Here is a 25,014-nt window from a genome sequence, read left to right on the forward strand (position 1 = left end):
GCAGGGCACCCAGTTGCTCTTGGTGGTCCTGGAGTGCGTGGTACAGGGTGCTGGGGAGGTACAGTCGTGGTAGTACGTGAAGGAGCCGCACCAGAAGACCTCTTGGGTCTTTTTCTCTTCCTTGGGCACTCTCTAGCAAAGTGCCCAAGGGTCCTGCAAATCCTGCACTAGTCCTATCTACCTGAAATCTCGACTCTCTGTCAAAAGAGAGAGCCGTCTGGACGCTGAAGCATAATGTGGTCATCTGAGATGTTAGGGTCAGAGACAATGACCCTACACGAGGCACCCCATCTGCACTGACTGTCTCTGTCGAGGAAGAAGTCTGCACTGACTGCCTCTGTCAAGGAAGAAGGCATGCCCAGAAGGGAGGGGATCTCCATGACCACTCCAAATGTGGCTCCGATAGTGACAAGCAGTCGATGGTAGACCTGAGAAAGACCAGGAAACCTAATGAACAGTGAGGTGACCCGCCTGTCCTCCTCGACCGGATCGAAGCCCAACTGTAGGGCAAAAGAAAGATCCTCCTCGAACCCAAAGCCAGAGGATTAGCTTTGAGAACAAGGGCTGTGGACTCGTGGGAGTCGAAAACCACTTGGAAGAATCCACGTCCCAAAAGTTGAATATCCCTGAGGTGAGGGGCGAGGTCTCCTGGTAACGCCGCCAGCATCCAGTCTCTAGCCTGTGATCTGGAAGGGTGTGACCCAAAGATGCGGGCGAAAAGTGATGTGGAGCCCTGTAATTCCACATCTTTCTTGAGCTGCTGCAGCTCGTCTTCTGAAAAAATGACGGTTCTCACGGCCAGTGGAGGTGAGATTGGCTGAATGGGGATCCATTCGCCAATCGATGTGAAAAGGCTGACTCCAACACTGAAAAATCTCCGTCCGTGAAACTACTCCCCAGGATGCCCTGAACGCGGGCGCAGGAAGAAGGAGAAAGAGAGGGTAGGAGAGAGGGGAAGGGAAGGGAAAGAGAGGGGCAGGAAGAAGGAGAAAGAGAGGGGAGGAGAGTGAGGAGACGGAGGTAGGCTGAGGGGGAGGCGTGGGGAGCTGAGTTAGGAAGGAAGGGGGCGGGGAGGGAGAGGGAGGAGGTTTTTTTTTTTTTTTCCCGGGAGGGGTCACCTTGGGGGGGAGAGCAGCGGGGGGGGAGGGGGGGAGAGCGTGGGGGAGGGAGGGGGGCAGGGGAGGAGAAGGGGGTGGGGGGGCTGGCGGGGGAGAGGGAGGGCGGAGGAGAAGGGGGCAGCGGGGAGGGGGAGAGCAGCGGCGGGGGGGAGAGGGAGGGCGAGGGAGGGGGGCGGGGGGGCTGGCGGGAGAGAGGGAGGGCAGAGGAGAAGGGGGCAGCGGGGGAGGGGAGAGGAGAAAGGGGCAGCGGGGAGGCGGGGGGGTGGCGAGGGAGAGGGATGACGGGGGAGGAGAAGGGGGACGGGGGGGCTGACGGGTGGGGGAGAGGTTGGGCAGGGAGGGAGAGGTAGGGGGTAGCGGGGCGGGGGGGGGGGGGGGGGCGGGCGCAGGAGAGGGAGGGCGGGGAGGAGGAAGGGGAGAGGGAGGGTGAGGGAGGAGGAAGGGGAGAGGGAGGGTGAGGGAGGAGGGAGAGGGGGCTGGCGAGAGGGGAGGGAGAGGAGGAGCAGCGAGGGGGGGAGAGGGGGGGGCAGCGAGGGAGAGGGAGAGGGAGAGGGGGTTGGCTGAGAGAGGGAGAGGGGGGGGCAGGGCCGGGAGAGGGAGGGCGGGGAGGAGGAAGGGGAGAGGGAGGGTGAGGGAGGAGGGAGAGGGGGCTGGTGAGAGGGGAGGGAGAGGAGCAGCAGCGAGGGGGGGAGAGGGGGGGGCAGCGAGGGAGAGGGAGAGGGAGAGGGGGCTGGCTGAGAGAGGGAGAGGGAGAGGGAGAGGGGGCTGGCTGAGAGAGGGAGAGGGGGGGGCAGTAGCTCACGGGGAGGAGCAGCAGCTCCATTGCTAATCCAATTGGCAAGGATCATCAAAGAAAGGTTCTACCATCATGGGATTATGAGATAGGGACAAACCAAAATTGAAAACATGCTTCTCATTTTTGCAAATCTGAAACTCCTCCCGGTGAGAAGTTCTCAGAAAATCTTGCAACCCCTAACACAAAGCTGAAATCTCCTTGCATTACTAAGAGTGTAACAATAGAATGGAAGACCCTTCCCATGGCTCCTTGCATCAATCCACTTCCATTCCCTAGGGTCTCACTACAAGTACTTTATGAAGACACCCCCATAAAGCCAAACACTCTAGGAGCCCAAAGGTGTGTCCTCTGGGAAAGGATCTAAATATCAGCCAAAAGCTAAAAACACTGACCCACCAGCTCAAAACATGCACCCAAAACAAGTAAATGTTGAACTGCATTTGCCCATAAATTATTTAATATGCAAGATCTTGGAGGTGCCCTTCAAACACATCGTACACACAAGCAATGATCGTACAAGTTGTTTGTACGACCTGGTAGTTGTTAGTGCAACAATTTCGACATTGCCACACAACCCAATCAAAGGAGAAGATTAGGTGCCCTTGAGATTGCACAAGCATAATATGCCTCCTTGAAGGGTGGACCCAACTCAAAATTGGCACATTTGATATCCTGGCCTCATCAAAATTATCCGCAAGATTGGACGAATAGCATAGCAATAGAGCTACCCCTCAACATATTTTACCTATTAAAGGGGATACCTTGGAAAGATATCTTGAGGGTTCGATTGGATGGGAGTATTACTATCGACCTAGGGCCTGTTACAAAAGAAGTGTCGTATGCCTATGAAGAATCACTTTTAAGTTTCATCTTTTGGTCCCATAGATAAAAAATGTAGTGCACAATTGAATCAATCAATAAATCAGCCTCTCCCTCTACATGGGTACCTATGTGGAAGCATGTCTGCGTGCATGTGTGTGCGCACGTGCAGATAGAAATTCAAAGATCCAAGTAACTCTTACCTCAAGTAAGGGTTCAGCTTGTTAAGAAGAATATCACGTTCGTCATCACTTAAGCCAGTACCAACCTTACAAAAAGAGATAAACCTATCCATACAAACAAAGTCAACCTTAGAAAATACAAATGATGTACCTGTTTTTATCTACATCTCAATGAGCAAACCTTTTAGAAAAGAAAGCATTGAAGAGAGAAGGGGAAATGATCAAACATAATTTGCATAAAAGCCAAGAGCGAATGCCGCACTTGGAAAGGATGGTACAGCAAATGTTTCAGTTTTTCACTACCTGTTTTACGAATCTATGTGGATCACACCTTCTCACTACCTGTTCTATGAATCTATGTGGATCACATCATGATTACTTGAATGGTGCTCTTCAAAAACACTATGCTGTTCTTTTCAACTATTTCCCAATGTATGCTACCTTGACATTATTTGAACAGTAACAAAGTGATAGCCGTACTTAAAACACACTGGAACATCTCAAACTGGAACTCATGTAATCATAGAGCTTGATGGACCATGACATGACAAATTTTTCCATCTAAACTATGCCGGAAGGTTCTTTAAAGCTTAGACTTGATCTGCAGCCATTTTCAGCATACAAATTACAAGTCAAAATGAGCATGTAAATAAACAAAAACCCTCTATCCACTAGAATACAAAACCATACTCTATACACCTCTAAAATGCAAAACCACTTCGATCAACATTTTGTGTGCAATAGCACTGGACCTAAACATCATGTATTTCATTTCTTATGTCTCTCTCACCCCCTCTACAACACTGCAAAGCAAGCCATTATTCAGCCAAAGAGTTGACTTGCCCACATGATCGGCACAATATGTAAAAGTAGAAACAAAAACAATGTAAAATGCAACCTTTATTCTGCACAAATAACATATGCTGAAAATGCACGAAACATGTTTTTAGTAATAGATGGTAGAAATCTCACCTTGTAGGATGCCCACCCAACTTCGGCCTTTCCGCAAGTCCCAACAAAAATTGACCCATCTAACCCCACAAAATCAACCGATCCAATCGTGGGTTCGTCTCTTTAATTAGTTTTTACTTAACTCAATAGAACAGAAACATAGCAAATACCTGACCTCCCTGACGCCCAGTTCCAAGGTAGCCACCTGTACATGAATCAGCATATCAACACAATGGCTGTCTACCATCATCTACCAGAACAAGCATTCTAAGTGCAAAGCAAATGACTCATCCTAATATTTTAAAAAGTTACAAGGTAACACATTACAATACCCATGTCCCTCATTTAGCTCAAAAATTTTGACCCCTTCAACTTCACTAACCAAATCACACATCCTCACTAGCCTCTCTCTCTCTCTCTCTCTCTCTCTCTCTCTCTCTACACACACACACACACACACACACACCTATTTATATATGTTACAATGGAATGCATGTGTGGCACGAAGAATTTGGGGAGCTTTAAGAGCATTGTATAGCTTCCAAAATAAATGCAGGAAAGCACACTTGTGGAGCTAGGAGATGAGAAAATCTTTATATACTATCTTGTGCAAACATTGACTCTCTATGGATGCCCAGCCTGGGCATCTGGGCTCTCCATAGCATATTGCAAAAGAATAGAAACAGGGCACAAATGCTTTATCATAGGTGAAGTTGGGGTAATAGCACAGACATCAAATCCCATCTTATTAGTTTTCTGGTATATCAGCAGTTTTTTATTCCCCATAGCTTCATTCATCCCCCCCGTCACTGCACCAGCCCATGGTCTTAGTGGCTTCCAATGGTTTGTGTAGTATTTGGTGTGCATCATCTTCTTAATCTTATTGAGGTATCCCAGATATTGGCATAGTGCAAGCTCAAGTGGTATCACACCTGTTTTAGCTATAATTTGTCCCTTTCTACATTCTTACTTTCCTTTGAATAGATCTGCCCCAGATTTAGTAGTGAAATATTGTTGGAGTAACAAGAAGGATTGAGCAAGTGAAGCAAAAGGGAGAATTTATTCATGAGAGATAGACCCAATATATAGGCACCAGTTACATCCAGTAGTGACATCATATGTGAGCTCATGAGAGCATCTAGATCCACAAATCTCTCAATCAGGTCCATGATTCTCTCAATCACACACCACAAACCTTAGACCTTAGGACCCTAGGTATGATTCCATTACATCAATTTGTCCTTCTTTCCCCCCCACAAATTGATGACCTCAACCCTAGCAGTAGTCCATGGGAAACTTCATGGCTTGCCCACCTCTAGTGGCAACACGCATGATCCACAACCTAGACTCACTCCGGTTGCATCGACAGTAGACTCATTTGGACACCCTTGCTCCAACATGATCTCACTCCAAATTCAGCTCTTCGTTTACGATTGGGAGAATAGACAATGATTGTGCATGGGAATACCCTTAGATCTAGCAAGGTAAAACATAAGACTCACAATCATTTAAGGGAGACTACCCGCAGAGAACCTTATTGACCACACACATAAAATTCTAGGGTGATGATGTGTGGAAATACTCCCCTTTGATGGCATATCTTGTCCTTTTCCTCGTCTTCCAAGCTGCCATACTGTGAGGTACATTGTCATTGGAGAGGTTCTTGGTGTAGCCCTTCTTGTAACTCCTTTGCTCTTTGTCCTTCACCACACTCTTTAATGTATCTTGTCCATATTCTGCAATACAAGATCCTTGTTGTCCTTCACGTTCTTTGAGTGTCCAAGCCTTAAAAACATTTCGTGAATTCTCTGGACTGAAGAGGGTCTTACTACTTGTCATGCAAGGGCAGTGTCTACTCTTGTACAAGAGGTGGTCATGATTGGATGGCAAGGTATAGTCAATCAAATACAAGCTCATTTCATACATCATGAAAGATGTTGAAACCATCACTATGCCATCTTCAAAGTACAATAACTTCAATCCTCAATATAAAGGGTCAAAAATGCATTCCACCTTCCAACGCTGACAGTCAAAGATCAGTTTTTTTTTTTCAAGAAAAGTACTTCATTCAGTATGAATAAAAACTGCAGAGCAAGCTCAAGTGCGGGAGTACATCATGTCAAGCATGAGAAAAAACAGCTCAGAATGAGCAAACAAAAATCCTTCTAGACTCTGACCCTCCTCCTGGAGGTTCCCTATATGTTCGCCCAAATGGCCATCAAAGTATATATAGTATCTGCCCAGATACTGGTCATAGTCTGAGAAGGGTGAACCTGGGAGTCCTCCAAAGCCTCTGTACATCTGGCTCTCCAAATATGCCATGCTATGATACTAGCCAGTATCTCCCAAGATGTGTCTACAGAAGCGTGGGGAGCTCTGAATAGAGTAAACGCAACATCCCGAAGGGAGCATGACTCCACAAGATGTCCTCGAACAAACAAAGTTGTGTCCGTGTCATGTCCCTCGAAGAAAGCTTGTGGACCAGTGAGTCACAACCAAGCAACTGATCCTCAAGTCATGAAGAAGGGTGCTCTATGAAAAGTGCAAAGTAGCCTAGCACCACCCTTCCAAACCGTCCTTGCCTCAGTGTACTCCCAAAGGCAGTGCTGCATTGACTCAACTGCTGAGTGGCATCGAGGACATGTAGGGTCAACCTCAAACCTGGATCTCCACAGGTTCACTGCAATCCATCCATGAATAGTAAGCCAGATGAATAACGTGATTTTCCTATTCCTGAGGGATTTCCAAAGTCTCCTCGAAACGTTAATCTGCATCTCTACAAAAATCTGAAAAGTATCCCAATGAGGAGCTCTAGAGGGCCTCCAGCCTCTACAACTGAGCTGGAATCTCCTGAAATTTATGACCGACTAACGAAAGAAGGGGATGCTCATGCAGCAATACTTTCTGGAAACTCCTGCGAGCCTCCCCTCCCCCCCCCGCTAGCTCTACCTCCCCCCCCTAGCTCCTCCTCGCCTCGACCACCCTTACCCCCTGCCTCTCCGCGCCCTCACCCCCCCTCACCCGCCGCCTCACCTCGCCGCGCCCCTCGCCTCCGCTCTCACCCCCCTTCGCCCCCCTCCGCCCCCCCTCGCCTCTCCGCCTCATCTCGCCTCTCCGCTCCCTTCCCCCTCGCCCCCCCTCCGCCTCACCTCGACTCACGCCGCCCCCCCCCTCGCTTCACCTCACCCCCCCTCTCGTCGCTCCGCCTCACCTCCCCGCCCCCTCGCCTCACCCGCCCCTCCCCCGCCCCCCGCTTCACCTCCCCGCCCCCTTGCCACACCACCCCCCCCGCCCCTCCCGCCCTTCCGCCCTCCGCTCCTCCCCGCACCCTTCACCCCGCCCTTCCGCCCCCGAACCTCCCGCCCCCTCACTCCGCTCCGCCCTGCCCTTCCGCCCCGCCCCTCCATCCCGCCACCTCCCGCCCTCCCGCCCCGCCCTGCCTCCCCCCGCTCCCGCATCCTCCTCACTTCACCCGCTCTCCGTCCCCACCCCGCGTCACCTTCGCCTCCCGGCCTTCCGCTTCGCCTCCTCCGTCCTCCGCCCTCCATTCTCCCCCCGCCTTCCGCCTCCGCAACCGTCCTCTTCACACCCAGGCTCCACCCTCCCGCTTCTATCCGCCCCTTTTTGGGTGGCAGTCTTTTCTTCATCGGAAGCCTCGCAGTTTGTCTTGGCGGTATGGCGGCTCCCTGCCCGGAACCGGAGGCCCAGTCGGACCCTCCCTCTCCAGATGCCTACCGCGTTATCCTGACAGAGCAACAATCATCTTGGGTTCAGGAGGTTGCCAATGACTTTGCCCGTACCTCTGTTTACGGCAGAGTCATTGGACACTCTCCCTCCAGATCAACCATTAGGGACTGGCTCCAGTCCACTCTCATGCTAGAGGATGGCCATATTGAGGAGGTGGCCCTTATGGGAAGGGGCATCTTCTGGCTCAAACTCTCCAATGAGAAAGATGCGAGCAACCTGATTGCTGGTTCCCCCACGTCGGTGGATGGAAAGATTATCATGATAGTCCCGTGGTACCGTGGATTCAGCGCAGCGGATTTTGATGTTCGGTTCCGTATACCTCGCCATCCAGTGACGCTAGTTTTTCCAGGTCTTGCTGCTGAGCTGCGGCCGATTGTCAGGGACCTGTGCTCCCATTTTGGCTGGGTTATGCACGACACTTTCGCCGACGCGGTGACTACGGCAGGAGCCCCCCGAGTCCGTGTGGCTGTGGCGGATCCTGCGACTCTCCCTGCAGTGATCGAGATCATGACAGATGCCGGCAGCATCACCCAAAGCATGGTAGTCACCGGACAGCCAGGCCAGTGCCTGAGGTGCCACGGCTTTGGGCACTTGGCGGTTGCTTGTCCACGTTTCGCCAGCTCTTCTCGGCCTACCCCGCCCCCGCCCCCGCCCCCTCCCCCCCCCTCCGGACAGCCACGTCAGGAGGAGCCGAGGCAGCCGGAGTCCGGTCCAGAGTTAGTGGGCAGTTGGACTGAGGTTAGAAGGAAAAGAGGAAAGAACAAGAAGATTTCGGATAAAGGCAAGGAGGCAGAGGTTACCCATCCTGCAGCAGCACCTCAGAGACCTGACAGGCAGCCGCCCCAGGGACCTGGGAGAGCTTCTTCTTCGACAGTAGCCCGCCCTTCACAGCCTCAGATCCCCCTCTCTTCCGCTCCCCCGCCCCTTTCCACTCAGCCCCAGCCCCTTCCCCAGTTTCACCCCCCTTCTCCCGACCCGTAGCTTCAGCCCCCGCCTCTTCCTCCTCAGTCTCCTCCTCCTCCTTCTCAGCCCCAGTTCCAGATGCATCCCCATCCCCCTTCCCCCGTCTCTCTCGACTCTCCTGCAGAGTTAGCTGCACCGACGGCTTCCCAACCGAGGGCAGCCCCCGCTCCTCCTCCTCCACCTCCTCCGCTAGTCGCCTCCGTGGAGTCTGAGTCGCCTACCCCCCAGCCTCCTCCCCCCCCCCCCTCCACTGGCAGGACACCCGGAGTCTACACCACCACTGGAGCAGGCTTCCCTGTCCTAGCCCCTCAGTGGCAGACTCTGATGGGTCTCAGCTTCAGGAGAGAGAGCTTCCTCGAGATTTTTACAGATCTGGCCCGTGGGACTACTTGGATATGGCCAACCTCGGGACCTTCCTGGCTTGTCTCGACATCAGTATCTTCCTGCTCCGCAAAGAGGCGGATGGGAAGATTGCCGCCTTGGCCCCTAGGGATGGCCCTAGCTTTGCTTTCACGTTCCTCAGCAACGGCACCGAGGCCTGGACAGACAACTCGGTCTAGGAGGCTCTCAGAGAGCAGACGCACGCTCAGGTTTGCTCTTGGATAGGCCCGTCCGGTGGGCGGCTTCTCGAGACTCAGTGGTCCGAGGGCGACGTGCGCCTGCGGTGGCGTTGGGCCGCCAAACGCTTCCGACTGATTGTGATCCTCAGGCCTCCCCTGTCATGGCCCCTCCCCCAGGATGTCAGAGCCTAGTCCCCTCAGAAACTCCGAGCCTTCTACGGGATGACTACTTTAGAGATCTCGAGCTGGCTCCAGAAAGCATTTGCTCATGGCACCAAAGGCCTCTCGCCTTTGCTGAAGGTGTTGAAGAACGGGCAGGACGACCCTGCCTCCCCCTCCAAACCTTCTCATAAGCGACAGCGCCTCCACTCCGAAATGTCAGCATCTTCATCGACTTCGACCGCGAGCAGACAGTTGTTCGCAGCCTCCCATTCCTCACCATGAGCCTACACCTCGTATCCTGGAATGTGAACGGGTTTCACTCTTCTGGCACCCGTGGTCCCAGGAAGCTCATTTTGCGACAGGAACTTCAGCCAGCAGTGATTGGTCATTTGGATGTACTTCTGCTCCAGGAGCACAAGCTTTCTGCGGCTCACTCCCGTAGCTGCGGGAAGGTTCTCCCTGGACGTTCCCACACTTATTGGGAGCCCTCGATCGGCGCACAGGGGAGGAGTGGAGGTGTCTGTACTTCCGTGTGCGAGCAGTTAGCCCAGGGAGTTTTCGGTCATGGCACGTTGATCCCAGGCCGTGCCCTTTGGGTAGGCCTGGAACTGGAGGGCTCCAAAATAGGAATCCTCAACATTTATACTCCCACAGACCTCCGGTGCAGAGCCACCTTCTGGAGGACACTTACAGGGATTCTTCCAGACATGGATTCCTGGATTGTTGGAGGTGACTTCAACAATCTGGAGACCCTGGAGGACCAGCAGGGCAGAGGTCCGGAGTTTACAGGTATGGCTCAGGCAGAGCAGTCCGCTTGGGACTCTTTCATCTTCGCGACAAGAGGTAGGGACAGTTGGAGAGACCCGTCCTTCCGGCGTTGGCACGGGAGCCTAGACTTCTCGTGGGGCTTCCGCAGGGAAGGAGGCAGACTCCTGGAGAGGCTGGATAGATTTTATGTCAGTGATTGGGCCATTAGCAGAGGCGGTCAGGCGGGTATAGTTCCAGGGACGACACTTTCCGACCATGCGCCTGTGCTCCTATCATTAGACTTGGCAGCCCAGGCCCTTCCCCCCCGTTCATGCCGGATTCCCGACTCCATTTTCTCGAGGGTGGACGTGCGCAGCAGTATCTGCAGTCTATGGGACAGAGATTGGGGCGAGTGCGTGGATCTGGTTGATTCGGTGGCGCAGGCTTTGCAGGAGTCCAGCCAGATTTGCCAGCTCGCAGCCCTACAGGTTTGACAAGAGTGGTGGGGCAGAGAGAGAGCTCTTCAGAGGGACCTCGCCTCCATTCAGCGACTCCAGCAGGCAGCCCAAGGCTCTGAGGAGCTTCGGATCCAGGCCCTTTGAGCCAGAGCCCTTCTTGAGGAGACCCTCCAGCGCCGGTCAGAGTTTTCCTATCACGCCTCTCTCTCCTTCTGGGCTCGGAAGGGTGACCGGATGAGCAGGGAGTTCTTCAGGACGCATGGCCAGAGAGCAGCAAGTGATCAGCTCCGGAGTCTCAGGACAGCAGAGGGGCACATTGTTACGGATCCGGGTGAGGTCTTGGGGTTGGCTACCGACTTCTATAGGACTCTTTTCCAGCAGGAGCCGCTTGCCCCTCGCACTTGACGCTCCCGGGAGGAGGTGTGGAGGCACATTCCATCCCTGGTCCAGCCCAGCATGCAGGCGCCGTTGTTGGCACCGTTCACTACGGACGAGATGTTGGAGGCCTTGATGGCTATCAACGGGCAGAAGTGCCCGGGCGAGGATGGGCTATCCCGAGCATTCTTCACCTCCTTCTGGGATCAGATCCATCAGCCCCTCCTAGCAGCTCTTTAGAGGATTTTCAGCAGCGGTTATATGCCAGAGAGCCTCTCCTCGGGACTGCTTTGCCTCATCCCGAAGGGAGGAGATAGACAGGAGATCCGTCAGTGGCGCCCGATCACCCTACTTACCACTGCTTGCAAAATCCTTGCCAAGATGATCAGCGCCAGAGTTCGGCCTCTACTTCCAGACCTCATTCATGACACTCAGACAGGCTTTGTCCAGGATCGCAGTATCCTGGATAATGTCTTCACCTTCTCAGAGGCAGCGGAGTGGGCTCAGCACAGTGGGTCACACCTAGCCATCCTACTTCTCGACTTTGAGAAGGTCTACGATCGAGTGGACTGGTCCTTTCTCGAGGGGACTCTGGAGCGACTAGGTTTCCCAGCAGGATGGATTCAGGGTATTTCAGCGTTGTACAGGACAGCTTCTAGCAGAGTCATCATTGGCGGCAGGATGGGTGAGCGTTTTCGTCTGGAGAGATCAGTGCGTCAGGGCTGCCCCCTGGCTCCTTACCTGTTTCTCTTCTTCTCTGAGGCTATGACATACTACCTTCGGGCGAGATCTACTGGGCTCAGGGGTGTTCGCCTCCCACTCCGGGAGGACACGGAGCTCCTGGACTCGGAGTATGCGGATGACACAGCACTGTATGTCCAGGATGATGAGATGATGCTGGAGAGGGTGAGGATGGCCCTAGAGATCTTCTGTTCGGCTGCCGGTGCAAAAATCAACTGGAACAAATCAGTTGGTTTTCTCACAGACCCCGGGGCGTGCTCTCAGTGGGGGAGGTTTTTGGGTTTCAGGTGGATTCCGCGGGGACAGACAGCTAGATACCTTGGTTTTCAGGTCGGCCTGGATATCACGCCAGCTCAACAGTTTCTCCCGGTGCTAGATTCCATCCGACGGAAGCTGGCTTTCTGGAGCACTGCTAAGCTCTCCCTTGCAGGTCGTGCCCTGATAGTCAACCAGGTCCTCCTAGCCACGGCCTGGTATGTGGCTTCCTATTGGTGTTTCTCGAGATCCAGCGTGGCACAGCTTAGGAGGTTGGTTCGGAACTTCCTTTGGTCCGGGGAGGATGGCCTCAGAGATACCAGAGCCAGGGTTGCTTGGCAGACAGTCATTCTTCCGTAGGCCGAGGGAGGTCTGGGGGTCATCGATCCAGAGCTTCAGAGTCAGGCCCTGTTAGGCAAGCTAGTCATCCGCAGTTTGACCCCGGGGGGGCAAACGTGGAAGATGTTACTTCAGCAGGGGGTCGGTTCTTGTGTCCCCCGCCGAGGTGGAGTGGCTGCCATCCCTCAGGTGGATCTTCACTTTCGCCCCGCTCACTCAGCCCCGTTCCCCACTCGTTCGTAGCCTCCTCATGGTGTGGAGGCGGCTCCGCCTCAGTCTCATTCAATCCCCTCCTAGCTGTCAGGAGGAGATCGATCACCAGCCGCTTATCTGGAACGATCAGGTCAGAGATGCCGAGGGCCTTCAGTTGGGGGAGAGATCACACATCAGGTGGGACGGCTGGATGCGGGGGCCAGCCCGGTCCCTTCGAGTTTGGAGGGACACGTACAGACATTTGGAGACGGCTGATCTTGCAGACGCAGCTGGAGGTGCCCGTGGAGCCCAGGCGAGACGTACGGAGATTGACGGCGCGATTCCAGCTGATTGGTTGGTTCCACCTGAGCTTCAGATCCTCATGCCAGGTGATGACCGTTGGCTGGGATAGTTCACCCCCCGTGGCATCCCACTGGTGGTCGCAGGGCGGATGGACGACTCCTCTGTTTCCTTCTTCGCGGTTTTGGGGGATGGGCGACTCAGTAGAGAGGATGTGCTCATCGACCCCCTACTCCCATGGCAGAGGATTCGGGTCGTAGGCCTTGTGGGGAAGGTTTGGCGGACCGACCCTTGCATAGAGCAGGATCAGCTGCAGCTTTGGCGTCTCTGGCTTTGGGAGGGGCGGGCCTTGTCAGAGCTTGATTGGGACCCAGGAGAGTGGAGATGGCCAGAGATTGCGACAGGTCAGGGGCCGACCTCCTTCTTTGCCTACAGCACAACTTTGGGCAGGCGAGTTCTAGGGAGGATGCAGAGCCGCCATCCCACCCAGCGGCCCAGTTGGTATGCACAGGGTATTTCCAGGTTCTTTTTGCGGGCCTTCTGGAAGGCCTTGTGGGAGAGCTGGCGGCCGCGGAAGATCTCCTACTTCCTGTGGCTTCTTGCCCACAAAGGTCTTCCAGTGGGGAGCTGGTTGAGGCAGATTGGACAGGACGGACGTTGCCAGATCTGTCATGAGGACGAGGAGTCACCAAAACACTGCCTATGGAGTTGCACTCGCGCCCAGGAAATGTGGAGGTGGACTTTCGGGATCCTTACTCGCGCAGCACCGGAGCTAGGATTGATCACTTGGGGCGCGTTCTGCTGGTGCAGCACCGCACCTGGTTTTCATCATTTATTCGAGGCCTGTCAGCAGGACCCCACATTCCTTATTACACAGGGGACGTGGGGGCCGCTCGAGAGTATCCCGCAGCACCTGGCAGAGGCCGGCACAGGAGCTCAGGAGAGGCAGCCAGTCTGGGAGATTATCAGCAGCATCGCAGGTTGGCACATCTGGACCTCGCGCTGCGCGCAGATCCTCGGTGGCACCTCCTTATCGACTGCCCAGATCATGACTGACATCTGGAATGAGATTATACATACCCTCAGAGGCCAGTGGGACCAGATACAGGGGGACTCCCAGGCCGGTCGGGAGAAGCGGAGACGCTTCCTCCGGGTTTGGGACACACAGGGCCTCTTCTTCGAGCAGGCTTCGCAGGGCCTTCAGTGGCACTACTCACCACCTCTCTGGCTGTTCATTCACACTCGCCTTATCCCTCCGTGAGAGAGAGCTTTACTTTTGTTATCTTTTTGGGCTGCGTCCGATTTGTGAACGCAGCCGTCAGCTACAATGCTGACCTCTTGTATCTTGTTCTCGAAGTAATATAATTAGCACTATTTTTTCCGCAAAAAAAAAGAAGGGGATGCTCTTCTCTCAATTCCCTATCCACTCCCATTCCCCTGGATCCCACTGCAAGGATCTAATAGAGGAACGTCCATACAGCCAAAGCCTCAAAGATCCAACAGCCAGGAGAACGGGGTTTGGATCAAGATACCACTGTGAGTCTCTACCCATCTCCATGTATCCTGCAATCCTGACAAGCTCAAAATGAGCCTCCAAAAGAATGTCCTCTGAAGATCTGTGGAGTCTGCCTCCTGCATGAACCTAAAAGACAAGGGTAACCTCATGGGCATCCCGCAAGGCTATAACCTGCAGAGGGATACCTGTCCTCAAAAAAGCCCCCAACCATGTGGACTCAGAAATAGGCAAATGGTCTGTATCCATCCACTCCACTAGTATGGATGCATCTATCTGCTCCATCCTGGCTGCACTTCCTATGAGGTGACTAACTGAACGAGCTCTCTGATCCTCTGGAAGCATCCTCAAAGCTTTCCAAGTACCCACCATGGATGCAGGTCCCAACTCCCATCTAGGCTACTGCGTATAATGTGACATGCCCAGTGATCTACCATGCTCATCTAGTATACAATCATTCCACATGACGAGCTGCCTGTCAATTTCTTCACGAGAGGAGGGTGAAACTCTCCGAAGAGTACTTCTGAAGCTATCCCAAGCTTTCAGAATGGCAGCCATGAGAGGGGAAGTAGGAGATGTGAGACCGGCTGACGTAAAGATCTATCTAGGGCTGTCGATCCAATCTCCTCCTTGAGAAGGTGTGCATGTCTGTATACTGCGTAAGCAGAAATCCTTCCAGGGCTCCTGACCAGGCATCAAACCTCTAACCACCATCTTGCAGAACAAGGCTCTACACTGCAAGTCTGAATCAATAATATTGAGGCCCCCTTCCTCAGTTTGACTGAGATTTTGTCAACCCATATAGTCAAACTTAGTCAAATATGCTAAAAATGGTCATGCTTCATACAGAGATCTTGGAGGCCAAATTTGAGACGATAGAAAGCAGCTCTTTGAGGGAATTTGGTGCGCAATAAAAGGTCTTCTGATAGGGAAGAACTACAACCAAGCTTGGGCAAAGAAACGCGTCAGGTCGCCATAGCCAAGAGCTTCAATTCCAACTGGTTTTTCTGTCAGTACGCCTCAGATACTAGACCATTGGCCTTCAAAATTCATCAACCGCTGCCTAATAATGTCGCCTAGCAGCAGCTCAGAGCATTTGAGGAATGGTGGCTCCAACAGGCTCAATTTCCAGAAATGGTGCGGCTGAAGGAGGCAGCACGGGCTGTAGCAGCTTCTATCTTCTAATTCCTCCTAGCCATGCGTTCGCCTCATCATGGAGATACTTGAGCTCAAAGGGCCGCGGCGAATGGTTCAAAGATGGAGGAGAACAAGCTCAAGGAAATTTCGTGGGAAGAAGGGTGAGAAAAGCTTCAGAATCCTTCATTGTGAAGAAGATGATGACATGGCACTCAAGGAGGTCTCAAGGAGGGTGAACCAAAGCTCTGATACCACATGTTGGAGTAACAAGAAGGATTCAGCAAGTGAAGCAAAAGGAAGAATTTATTCATGAGAGATAGGCCCAATATATAGGCACCAGTCACATCCAGTAGTGACATCATATGTGAGCTTAGTAGAGCATCTAGATCCACAAATCTCTCAATCAGGTCCATGATTCTTCAATCACACACCACACACCTTAGACCTTAGGACCCTAGGTATGATCCCATTACATGAATTTGTCCTTCAAATATATGATTCAGACCCAGCATTTTAACATCTTCCATATGTTTTGCTTGCATTATCTAGCAGTAATTCATCTGTTTGAGTTGGGAATGATGCTTACCCCTAGGAGAATCCCCGTCAGTATTATGTCAAACTTTCCTAATTTGTACAGATCATCAAAGAAGCGAAAATACGAGGCATTGGTACAAGTACAGAATGAAATTAAAGTGCTCATCCAAAAAGTAAAGAAAATGAAAGACAAAATGCATGAGATGCACCAGAAAATGCATGAAATGGAAGAAAGATAGAGAGAGGATATGCCAAACTAAATAGCATGGAACAGCACATGTCGGGGCGAATTGTGCAGAGAGAGAAGGATCAAACACAAACTCCACAAGGGTCACAAAAGCGTGATATCATCACCACTATTGATAATCTAGCCAAGAGCAAAATGGATGAGATAGCTTTTACAATGAAAGAGCAGCAAGGACAGGAAGGAAAAGCACTTAATATCCAGATTGTGGGAATAGAAGAGAGTGAGAATGAAGACATGGAGAAAGTACTCAAAAAACAATGCACATATCAGCCACTAAATGGTAGGAAGCATTTCAGTTAGGTAGGAAAGGAGAAAATCCAAGGCAAATACTTGTTAAGTTTCAAGGGGCACTCCATATGGATTAATAAAGTCCCTACGAGGAGCCAGTAAGCGCAAACACTCAAGAAGCTTGAAACAATCAGAAAGGCAAACATGCATACATGAAGGATAGAAAAGCTGTCAATAAAGAAGAAAGTAAGGGGGGAGGGAAGCAAGCATAGGGACTCGACCCCTCAGAATCCTAGTATGGAACATAGGAGGATGGACTTAGGACAAGGTCATCACACTGGAAGACGAAATAGCTGAGACAGATATAGTTTTGGAGACATGGGAGCCTGAGGGGGATGCATCCCCAGAAATTCAAGTTTTCATGAAACATCAATGTGGAATGCAAAAACACACATAGGAGGACGGGGCTTGCTGGGATAGCATGCTAGATCAGAATGGCATGGGAAAAAACAGCAAAGGTTGTAAGAGAAGATCCACATAAACAATATATGTGGTTTCAAATAGTGGCAAAGGAGGGGAGTATCAGACTGGCAGCATGCTATTTTGCAACCCCACAATAACCATCTAAAATAACAGCCACATCCCGAGAAGACCCCCTTATGCATTTAGGCAAGGATATACCAGGTTCTCTAAAAAGAATGCAATTATTCTTGCAAGGGAATTTAATGCATGAATAGGATCAATGCAAGGGACCATCACAACGAAGGGGAAAGACCCCATACGGATGGAATAAAAGGAAGAGGACAATGAAGAAACAAGACGCTGGAAAAGAACATCAAAACATGCCAGGAAAATTACCCATATGGGAAGGCAAACTCCTCACACTATGCAGATGCTTGAGTTGCAAATTCAAAATGACACCTTGCATTTTCAAAACACAGTAGGATACACATGCCAAACCACTAAAAAATCAAGTGTAGTTGATTATGTGATCACAAACCCGCACGCAAGGCACATGATTGAATGTATCAAGATTGACGAGTCCCTTGGGTCTGACTAGAAGCCAATTCTCTACGCATAATGGCGACAAGTAATGCCATGCAAAAAACAGAAGATACCACACCTCCCAGGTTAAAAATGGACTACAAAAAAGCATATTTATAAGAAGGAAATAGAGACAGCAATGGCACAAGGTCACATGAATTCTTCATCAGATATGCTGCTGTCAACCACCCAAAAGAGCTTCAGGGGAGAAGCACGGGAATGCCATGCACTCACTGGTATGACTAGAATTGTAAGGTTGCAAATAGACCCTGGAAAGCAGCCAACAGCCAAGAAAGAGGACAAAGCACGAGCATTTAAACAAGTAGTAAAGAACAAAAAAATAATGTTTCTCAAGAGTCAACAGATTGAGAGCTTTAAGGAGCTGAAACAAATTTCCAAAAAGATTTTTCAGAAACTGTGGGGCAACTAACCTCAAGAGAGGAAGCACAATGGGAAGGCATGATATGGTTCATCAAAAGCCTCTACAAAAGAGATGGGGAAGAGAAAGTCAACCCCAAATCTATTGTCAAGGCAACAAATGGCATTATAACTGAGGAAGTTATGCGTAAACGCCTGAAAACGCTAGCTAATGGGAAGGCTCCAGACATCAAGGGCTGGTAGCAAAAACGTCATAGGTTGTTGTTTGGTGACAAGGATGAAGAAGCTGGCACATCAACTTAGAATGCCCCAAAACACCCAATAGTAAAGGTTTAACATGGGAAGGAAACAGAACAAAGAAAATGCTTCCCAAGCTTATTAACATGGTATGGCCGTTTAGTAGGATTCTCCGCCGATCCAAAAGGGGGGAGATAGCAAGATGGCAAAGAATTATTGAACAATCAGGGTGAGCAACCTAATGGCCAAGCTAATATAGAGATCACGAAGACCATTGACACAATCAATGCTATCTCTGCCTTCTTTTCGTCGAATCACGGGCACATTCACAGGCGATAGCATCCAAAAGGGGGGAGATAGCAAGATGGCAAAGAATTATTGAACAATCAGGGTGAGCACCCTAATGGCCAAGCTAATATAGAGATCACGAAGACCATTGACACAATCAATGCTATCTCTGCCTTCTTTTCGTCGAATCACGGGCACATTCACAGGCGATAGCATCCAGATTATCCTCCCAGCCAATGTCATGGTTTGCATGCACACAAGATACGTAATTCATTTTCTTCATGCCTATCCACGAGCCCACAAATATCCCTAGATGGTTCCCTCCTGCCACATGTCATCATTTTAGACCTTTGGCTTGGTACACCATTTACCCCTCTCCTGGGGCACAATTAAAACATTTCCCCATATAAAAGGTACTTTATCTGAGGTCAGATCAGTCAATGGCGATACTATTTCGGAATATCCTTTGATATGCCTTTCGATAAAATTGGACAAATCCCAAGAATGATCGCAAAGCGGTCAGAGAGGCTTTGGAGGACTCCCAGGTTCACCCTTCTCAGACTATGGCCAGTATCTGGGCAGATACTATATACACTTTGATGGCCATTTGGGTGAACATATAGGGAACCTCCAGGACTACTACTGCTAGGAGGGTTGCTATCCTCAGAGTCTGGAAGGATTGTCCTTTCTTCTCTGACTCTCCGTCAGGGATGAGGTGGCATTTCCAGCCGCCACTTGGGATTTTTGTTTACTCATTCTAAGCTGTTTTTTTCTCATGCTTGACATGATGTACTCCCGCACTTGAGCTTTCTCTGCGGTTTTTATTCATACTTAATGAAGTACTTTTCTTGAAAAAAAAAAACCACTGGAAAGGCTTTCTACTCAGCTCTTGGTACGAGGTAATACCCCATACAGCAGCCAGCCAGGGGGATATCCTTGGTTGTTTTCTATTGTACCCTTCATTGGGGAGATGTATTTTAGTTGGTGTCCGTGTCAGCAATGTTTGGCACGTGCAGAGCATGCCACGTGTTAAAGGTGACGCCGAGTGCGAGGGTCCCAATCCCCCCCCTCCTAGCCACGTCATGTGTCCTCTCCCCCCCAAAAGGTCCCGGGAGGGATGAGAGAGGAGGGTCAAATAAGCTCTTTATATCCAAGGCCCCCAAGGGGGCACCAATGCTTATGGAATTAATTCCCACATACGCCACGTGTCATCAAGCGACTGCCCCCCTTGCCTTAACCATCTTTCTACGCACAATTGAGGGGCGGCCACCTCCAACACCCCCCTATGGACAAACCCCAAGGAAAACACGTGGAGCACCACCAAACTTGGTCATGGTCAAACAACAAAGCCGGACCAACCAACAAAGGCGCACCCACCAAACGTCATCGAGTAGCCAACCGCCAAAGCCCACGGGAGGAAACACACACGTGGAGTAAATCAAGAGGATCCGCCGCCAAATACTGTCGCACTTCAAGTCGCCTGCAGATCGCGACAACTCGGCAAGTCAGAAATGGAAATACAATGCTGTTTCACGTGTCGTGCATCTGTTAGCTGCGCCCACAATCCACACAGGATACTCCTGCTCTAATACTATGTTTGGCACACGCAGAGCGTGCCACGTGTTAAAGGTGACGCCAAGTGCGGGAGGTCCGAATCCCCCGCCTCCTAGTCACGTCATGCCTCCTCTCCCCCCCCCAAAAGGTCCCGGGAGGGATGAGAGAGGAGGGTCAAATAAGCTCTTTATATCCAAGGTCCCCAAGGGGGCACCAATGCTTATGGGATTAATTCCCACATACGCCACGTGTCATCAAATGATTCGAATTAACCATCTTTCCACCCACAATTGAGGGGTGTAGGCCACCACCTCCAACAAGCATGGAGTTTACACATAGAATGTCCTTTTCTTTGGGGAGAAAAAACAATCTGTTTTTCTAATGTAAGGAGGCAAACACTTCAAAAGAAAAATAAAGATATATTGACATTCCCCAACAAAACAGTAAGATAAAGCTCCATATTCCTTGCTTGCTTGTTTTATATAGCAAGTTCAGCAGGTGCAAAAAAATATACAAGAAAGAAATTGTTAAAAAGAAACATAAAGATATACCGGCATTCCTCAATAGAATAGCAAGATAGATCTCCATATTTGTAGCTTGCTTGTTGTATAGCAAGATTAGCGTACCTATAATGAGAACATCAAGTTCACTTTCTACATGGATATAATCAGGTTTCAGTTTTATCCATTTGGTGCTTCGATCACCTGGTTCCCATTTAGAATCCAGATCCTTAATGACAACTCCTTCATCCCTGTGAGAACAATTGCAAAACATGAGAGAGAAGGCTAAAAAATTTGTGCGGAGATCCCCTTGCAAAAACTAGCTTTTATTTTCTTTCTTTCCTTTTTTCTAGGATGGTTTTGCTGAGGAGAAGAGGATAAAGCATTGTCTCAACCTGTTTTCAACGGTCTCAACAAAAAAATGCTCAAGTTCCTCTGCAGTGTGCACCAATTTTGACCAGCGTCGTTCATCTGACCAAACCATCTAGCATAGTAACATATTCACAGAGAAGAAAATGTGCAAAACAGCATTGGGAAAAGCCTGTATTAAGCCTTACAAGGTTGAAGGAACCTCAATTTTTCATATCAAAATATAGGACACTTACACAGAGATAGAAAGTGCAATCATTGATAACTCACTTCAAATTATTCAAATGAAGAATTTACACCAACTTGACATTGACAAGGAAAACCTGGAAGTTTATTTTTCAACAAACCTTCAGAACCAAACCCATTCTCTGGTAAAAGCAGCTCCAAAGAACCTTTCAACGGCTGCACAACTTGTTGAAGAAGAAGCTGACGCTCATGAAGACTCTGATGGATCATGCTGCCATCCCCAGCATACAAAATATCGAAAGCAACATCTGGTCCACATAAGTTAAGGAATAACATATCGACATTTCTCCATAAACATATGGAGCATCGCCCACAAACTTTGTACCCTCTAGGTCCAGGGAAGATATGATATAGCTATGGTAGATAATCCATTCAAGTGACTCCAAAATGCACAGATGGCTGTCTCTTCATCTTCTCCTTTCCAAAGTGAAATTCCTCTTCAATGTGGAAAGCTGACACAATTCAGACATATTCTGAGAGCAATCTAGAGTACTAATAAGGATCATAAAGCCCTCCAAACACTCTGAAAGGCCACAATTGCTATTAATATTTTAAACAAAACATATAGTTCCTTGATGAAGCGCCACATAATCTAGCTGTTTGTTATCCTTTGATCAGTTGTTAGACAACTGTCTCTTCATTGTCTCCTTTTCAAACTTAAATTCCTCTTGTGAGCCATAGGAAAGCTGACATGATTCAGGCACGTCCCAAGACCAATCTAGAGTACTCTGAAAGATCATTAAAAGCCCTCCAAACAGACTGAAAGGCTCCTTTTTTATTCTGCCTATCTCTCTAGGCCAACTCCACGTATATCCACGAACTGACAATATCTCATCCTGTGTATAACTACGAGAAGGTCCCTCGCTATGACCACAAGGTTCTATTGCAATTCCAAACACTACAGCTGAGGGTCTTGGTCCTCGGAGTCTCATAGACCCCCCCTTGCTGGAACAAGCATCTCTCTGGGTCCCGTACCATATACCCCTCCTTATGGGTAGCATCTTGCTGCTCTAAGAGAGTCCGTCTCTCCTCGACCTGCAAGAGGCGAGATCCTCATCCTTATGGACCTGCAGACACTCCCGACAGCTATGTGTTCACGTTGTGCCGCCAATCGAGCCTGGGTGTTCCTGAAGTGTATGACCAAGGGCTGATGTCTCTTGGGGTGGCCCTACATCCCACGCCCCTTCACTCCCATGTTCATGCAACCCCAAGGAGGAGTTCACAAAAGTGGTAGCGTCTATGATGGTAGAGAAGTATGGGGATCTTGTGTACCCTAGTCCAGAGCTTATCCACTCGGTGTTGCTGCTAAAGTAGTGTTGCTGGAAAAATTGCCTTTGCAAGCTCTACATCCACCCACTAGAAAGTCTCCTCGAAGGCCGACTGCATCGTGGACATACACTCCTCTACAGCCGTACCACTATAGCCTAAGCTTGGATCATCAAGATGTCGCATCTTAGGATGTTAATCTAGCGTTCCTTCTAGGCTTCTCAAGCTCGAAGGAGCGATGTCTCTCCTTAAGAAGTTGTTGTACGAGGTTTGGGGAGACTAAGGGCTACTATGGTGGGTATGTGTGAAGGAGGGTAGGAGTAAATGGCGAAGACTGACCTAGAAAAAGTCCAACAACAATGGGTAAACAAGTCCAATATGGCAAGGCGATGATGGGAGCAAGCAGATATCACCAATGGAGCATAAATATTAGAGGGTTGCATCAGTATCTCAAGGCATGATGCAGTATCTGTAGGATCGTTTGAAAAGACAGAGTGCAGGTTGCAAAAGAGTCGATGGATTAGCCGTCACGTCAAACTAGGATAATAGAAAAGAAAGAGAACAAAGTACTTGTACCTAGACCTAGGACTAAGTGTACTAGGTGTCACATAGGACTAAGTGTCCTATGTGGCCTAAAAGGCACTAACACTACAAGTGCCTATATTTATGCCTACAAGGCACATACCATGGCCTATAGGGCATGGTTGTAAGACACGTTAAGACACGACACGTTAGACACGCTTCAGACACGAGTGTCTAAAGTGTCTTAAAGATAAGACACGTAAGACACGTCATTGTAATAATACATATTTAATTAATATATGTATAAGTATACAAGTGTACAACTTGCTAGCATAGCTAGTTGCTTGATTCTAGAAGTACAATAAGCTACACTTAAACAATCCAAGAAGTAACAATGCAAGACTCACTACTCAAGAGCTTGCAAGTTAAGAGTCACGACTCAAGAGCTTGCAAGTCATGACTCACAATTTTAAAGATTTAACAACATCATAAATCAATACACATAAATATCATGCCAACACTCTGTCAATCACATGTCACATGAATGCAATATGCATCTCGCTACATATAATTGAAAGGAAACTTTTGACTCTCAAGATTCATCCTAATCCGGCTCTGCAAAGTCACTGCCACTGCTGGATCCGAAGTCACCATCAATGATAGCACGGTTAAGTCAAACTCGATGTTTGTTGTTACACCCAACCTACTTTTAAAAAAAAGTGTGTCTAAAGGTGTCTTAAGGTAAGACACGTGTCTTAAGTGTCTTATCGTAAGACACGAGTGTCTTAACAACCATGCTAGTATAGGGCATCACTAGAACCACCAGGAGATGGCCTCCAAACCCCCCTCCATGGGATGGGCTGAAGTACTCTGGAAACGTCTCAGAATACCTGGTATTTTCTGGTCATGGTGGCACATGTTCATCCAAAAGGATATAGCCACCTACGAATGTACAAGGGATGTCAGATCATGTAACAAAGGGAACCAAGTGTAAAGCCTGTCGAAAGACTTCGAACTTGGGACGAGAAAGTGCCTTTGTAAACACATCTGCTATGTTGTTCTCTGTGGGAAGATAGGACAACTCTATGTCTCCTGCTGACAACCGCTCCCGAACATAATGATAATGAACTTCAATATGCTTGGTACGCGCATGAAACACTGGGTTACGCGCAATGGCCAAAGCACTCTGGCAGTCAGTGTAGACAATAGTGCAGGACGTCAAGCGAATACCAAGATCTGTAAGTAACTGTCGAAGCCAAACACACTCTACTGTAGCAGTGAAAGCTGCCCTGTACTCAGCCTCAGAGCTAGATGTGGCAACTGTTGGTTGCTTCTTGCTGAGCCAAGAGATACATGAATTACCAAGCAAAAAACAATTGCCAGTATGTGACACTCTGGTGTCGGAACATCTTTCCCAGTCACTATCCGTGTAAGCATGCATGGTAAGTGAACCCTGATCACCATAGAAGAGGGCTAAATCCTGAGTGCCTCTGAGATATCGGAAGACTCTATTCATTGCCTGCCAATGCTGTGAACTGGGCATGTGCATGAATCTGTTGAGCTGAGATACTGCATACTGCAAGTCAGGTCTGGTGTGACATAAATAAATAAGGCATCCAACAGCCTGCTGATAAAGAGTGATATCACATGGTGGGCTCCCATCATGAGCTGAGAATTTGAAGCCAGGGTCTAATGAAGTAGAGATTGGCTTGCAATCCTCAAACTGAAAACGATCAAGGAGCTGTCCAATATACTTGGACTGAGACATCATGATACCCCCTCAACATGAGCAAACTAAATGCCCAAATAATAATGGATCTGTCCCATGTCTGACTTGTCAAAAATCTGCTGCAAATCAGCCTTGAAAGCTGCAATTTGCTGAGTATCTGGGCCCGTGATGAGCATATCATCCACGTATAAAATCAGATCCACTCCCACGGACATAAAGAGTGGGTTCTGTGGGACTATTCTGAAAACCAAGGGATAGTAAGTGTGCATGAATTTTGGCATACCATGCCTTGGGTGCCTGTTTCAAACCATAAAGGGATTTACTGAGCCGGCATACCTTATTTTCAGAATTAACAACCTCAAAGCCAAGAGGTTGTGTGACATATACTTCTTCCTGCAGATCCCCATGAAGAAAAGCAGTCTTGATGTCAAGTTGGTGCACTTGCCAATGATGATGGGCTGCAATGGCAATGACACATCTAATGGTAGTAATCTTGGATGTGGGAGCAAATGTCTCC

The 25,014-nt window shown here is 49.6% G+C and overlaps 1 protein-coding gene across 1 annotated transcript in view; it reads right to left on the minus strand.

The window, feature by feature from the left end:
- The window catches only part of ATLIG4 (DNA ligase IV), a 205,995-nt gene that overhangs the window by 75,482 nt on the left and 105,499 nt on the right, over positions 1-25,014 (minus strand). Inside the window, exons 11-16 of the mRNA XM_087387540.1 lie at positions 21,082-21,228; positions 20,761-20,836; positions 20,492-20,616; positions 4,037-4,071; positions 3,888-3,946; positions 2,937-3,020 (exon numbers count right to left, since the gene is read on the minus strand). Of these exons, the coding sequence (XP_087243666.1) occupies positions 2,937-3,020; positions 3,888-3,946; positions 4,037-4,071; positions 20,492-20,616; positions 20,761-20,836; positions 21,082-21,228 (526 nt within the window). The remainder of the gene's footprint in view (positions 1-2,936; positions 3,021-3,887; positions 3,947-4,036; positions 4,072-20,491; positions 20,617-20,760; positions 20,837-21,081; positions 21,229-25,014) is intronic.

The sequence above is a fragment of the Dipteris shenzhenensis genome, chromosome 2, assembly GCF_047967505.1.
Source record: "Dipteris shenzhenensis isolate YYH24624 ecotype China chromosome 2, Dip_SZ_1.0, whole genome shotgun sequence".
NCBI lineage: Eukaryota > Viridiplantae > Streptophyta > Polypodiopsida > Gleicheniales > Dipteridaceae > Dipteris > Dipteris shenzhenensis.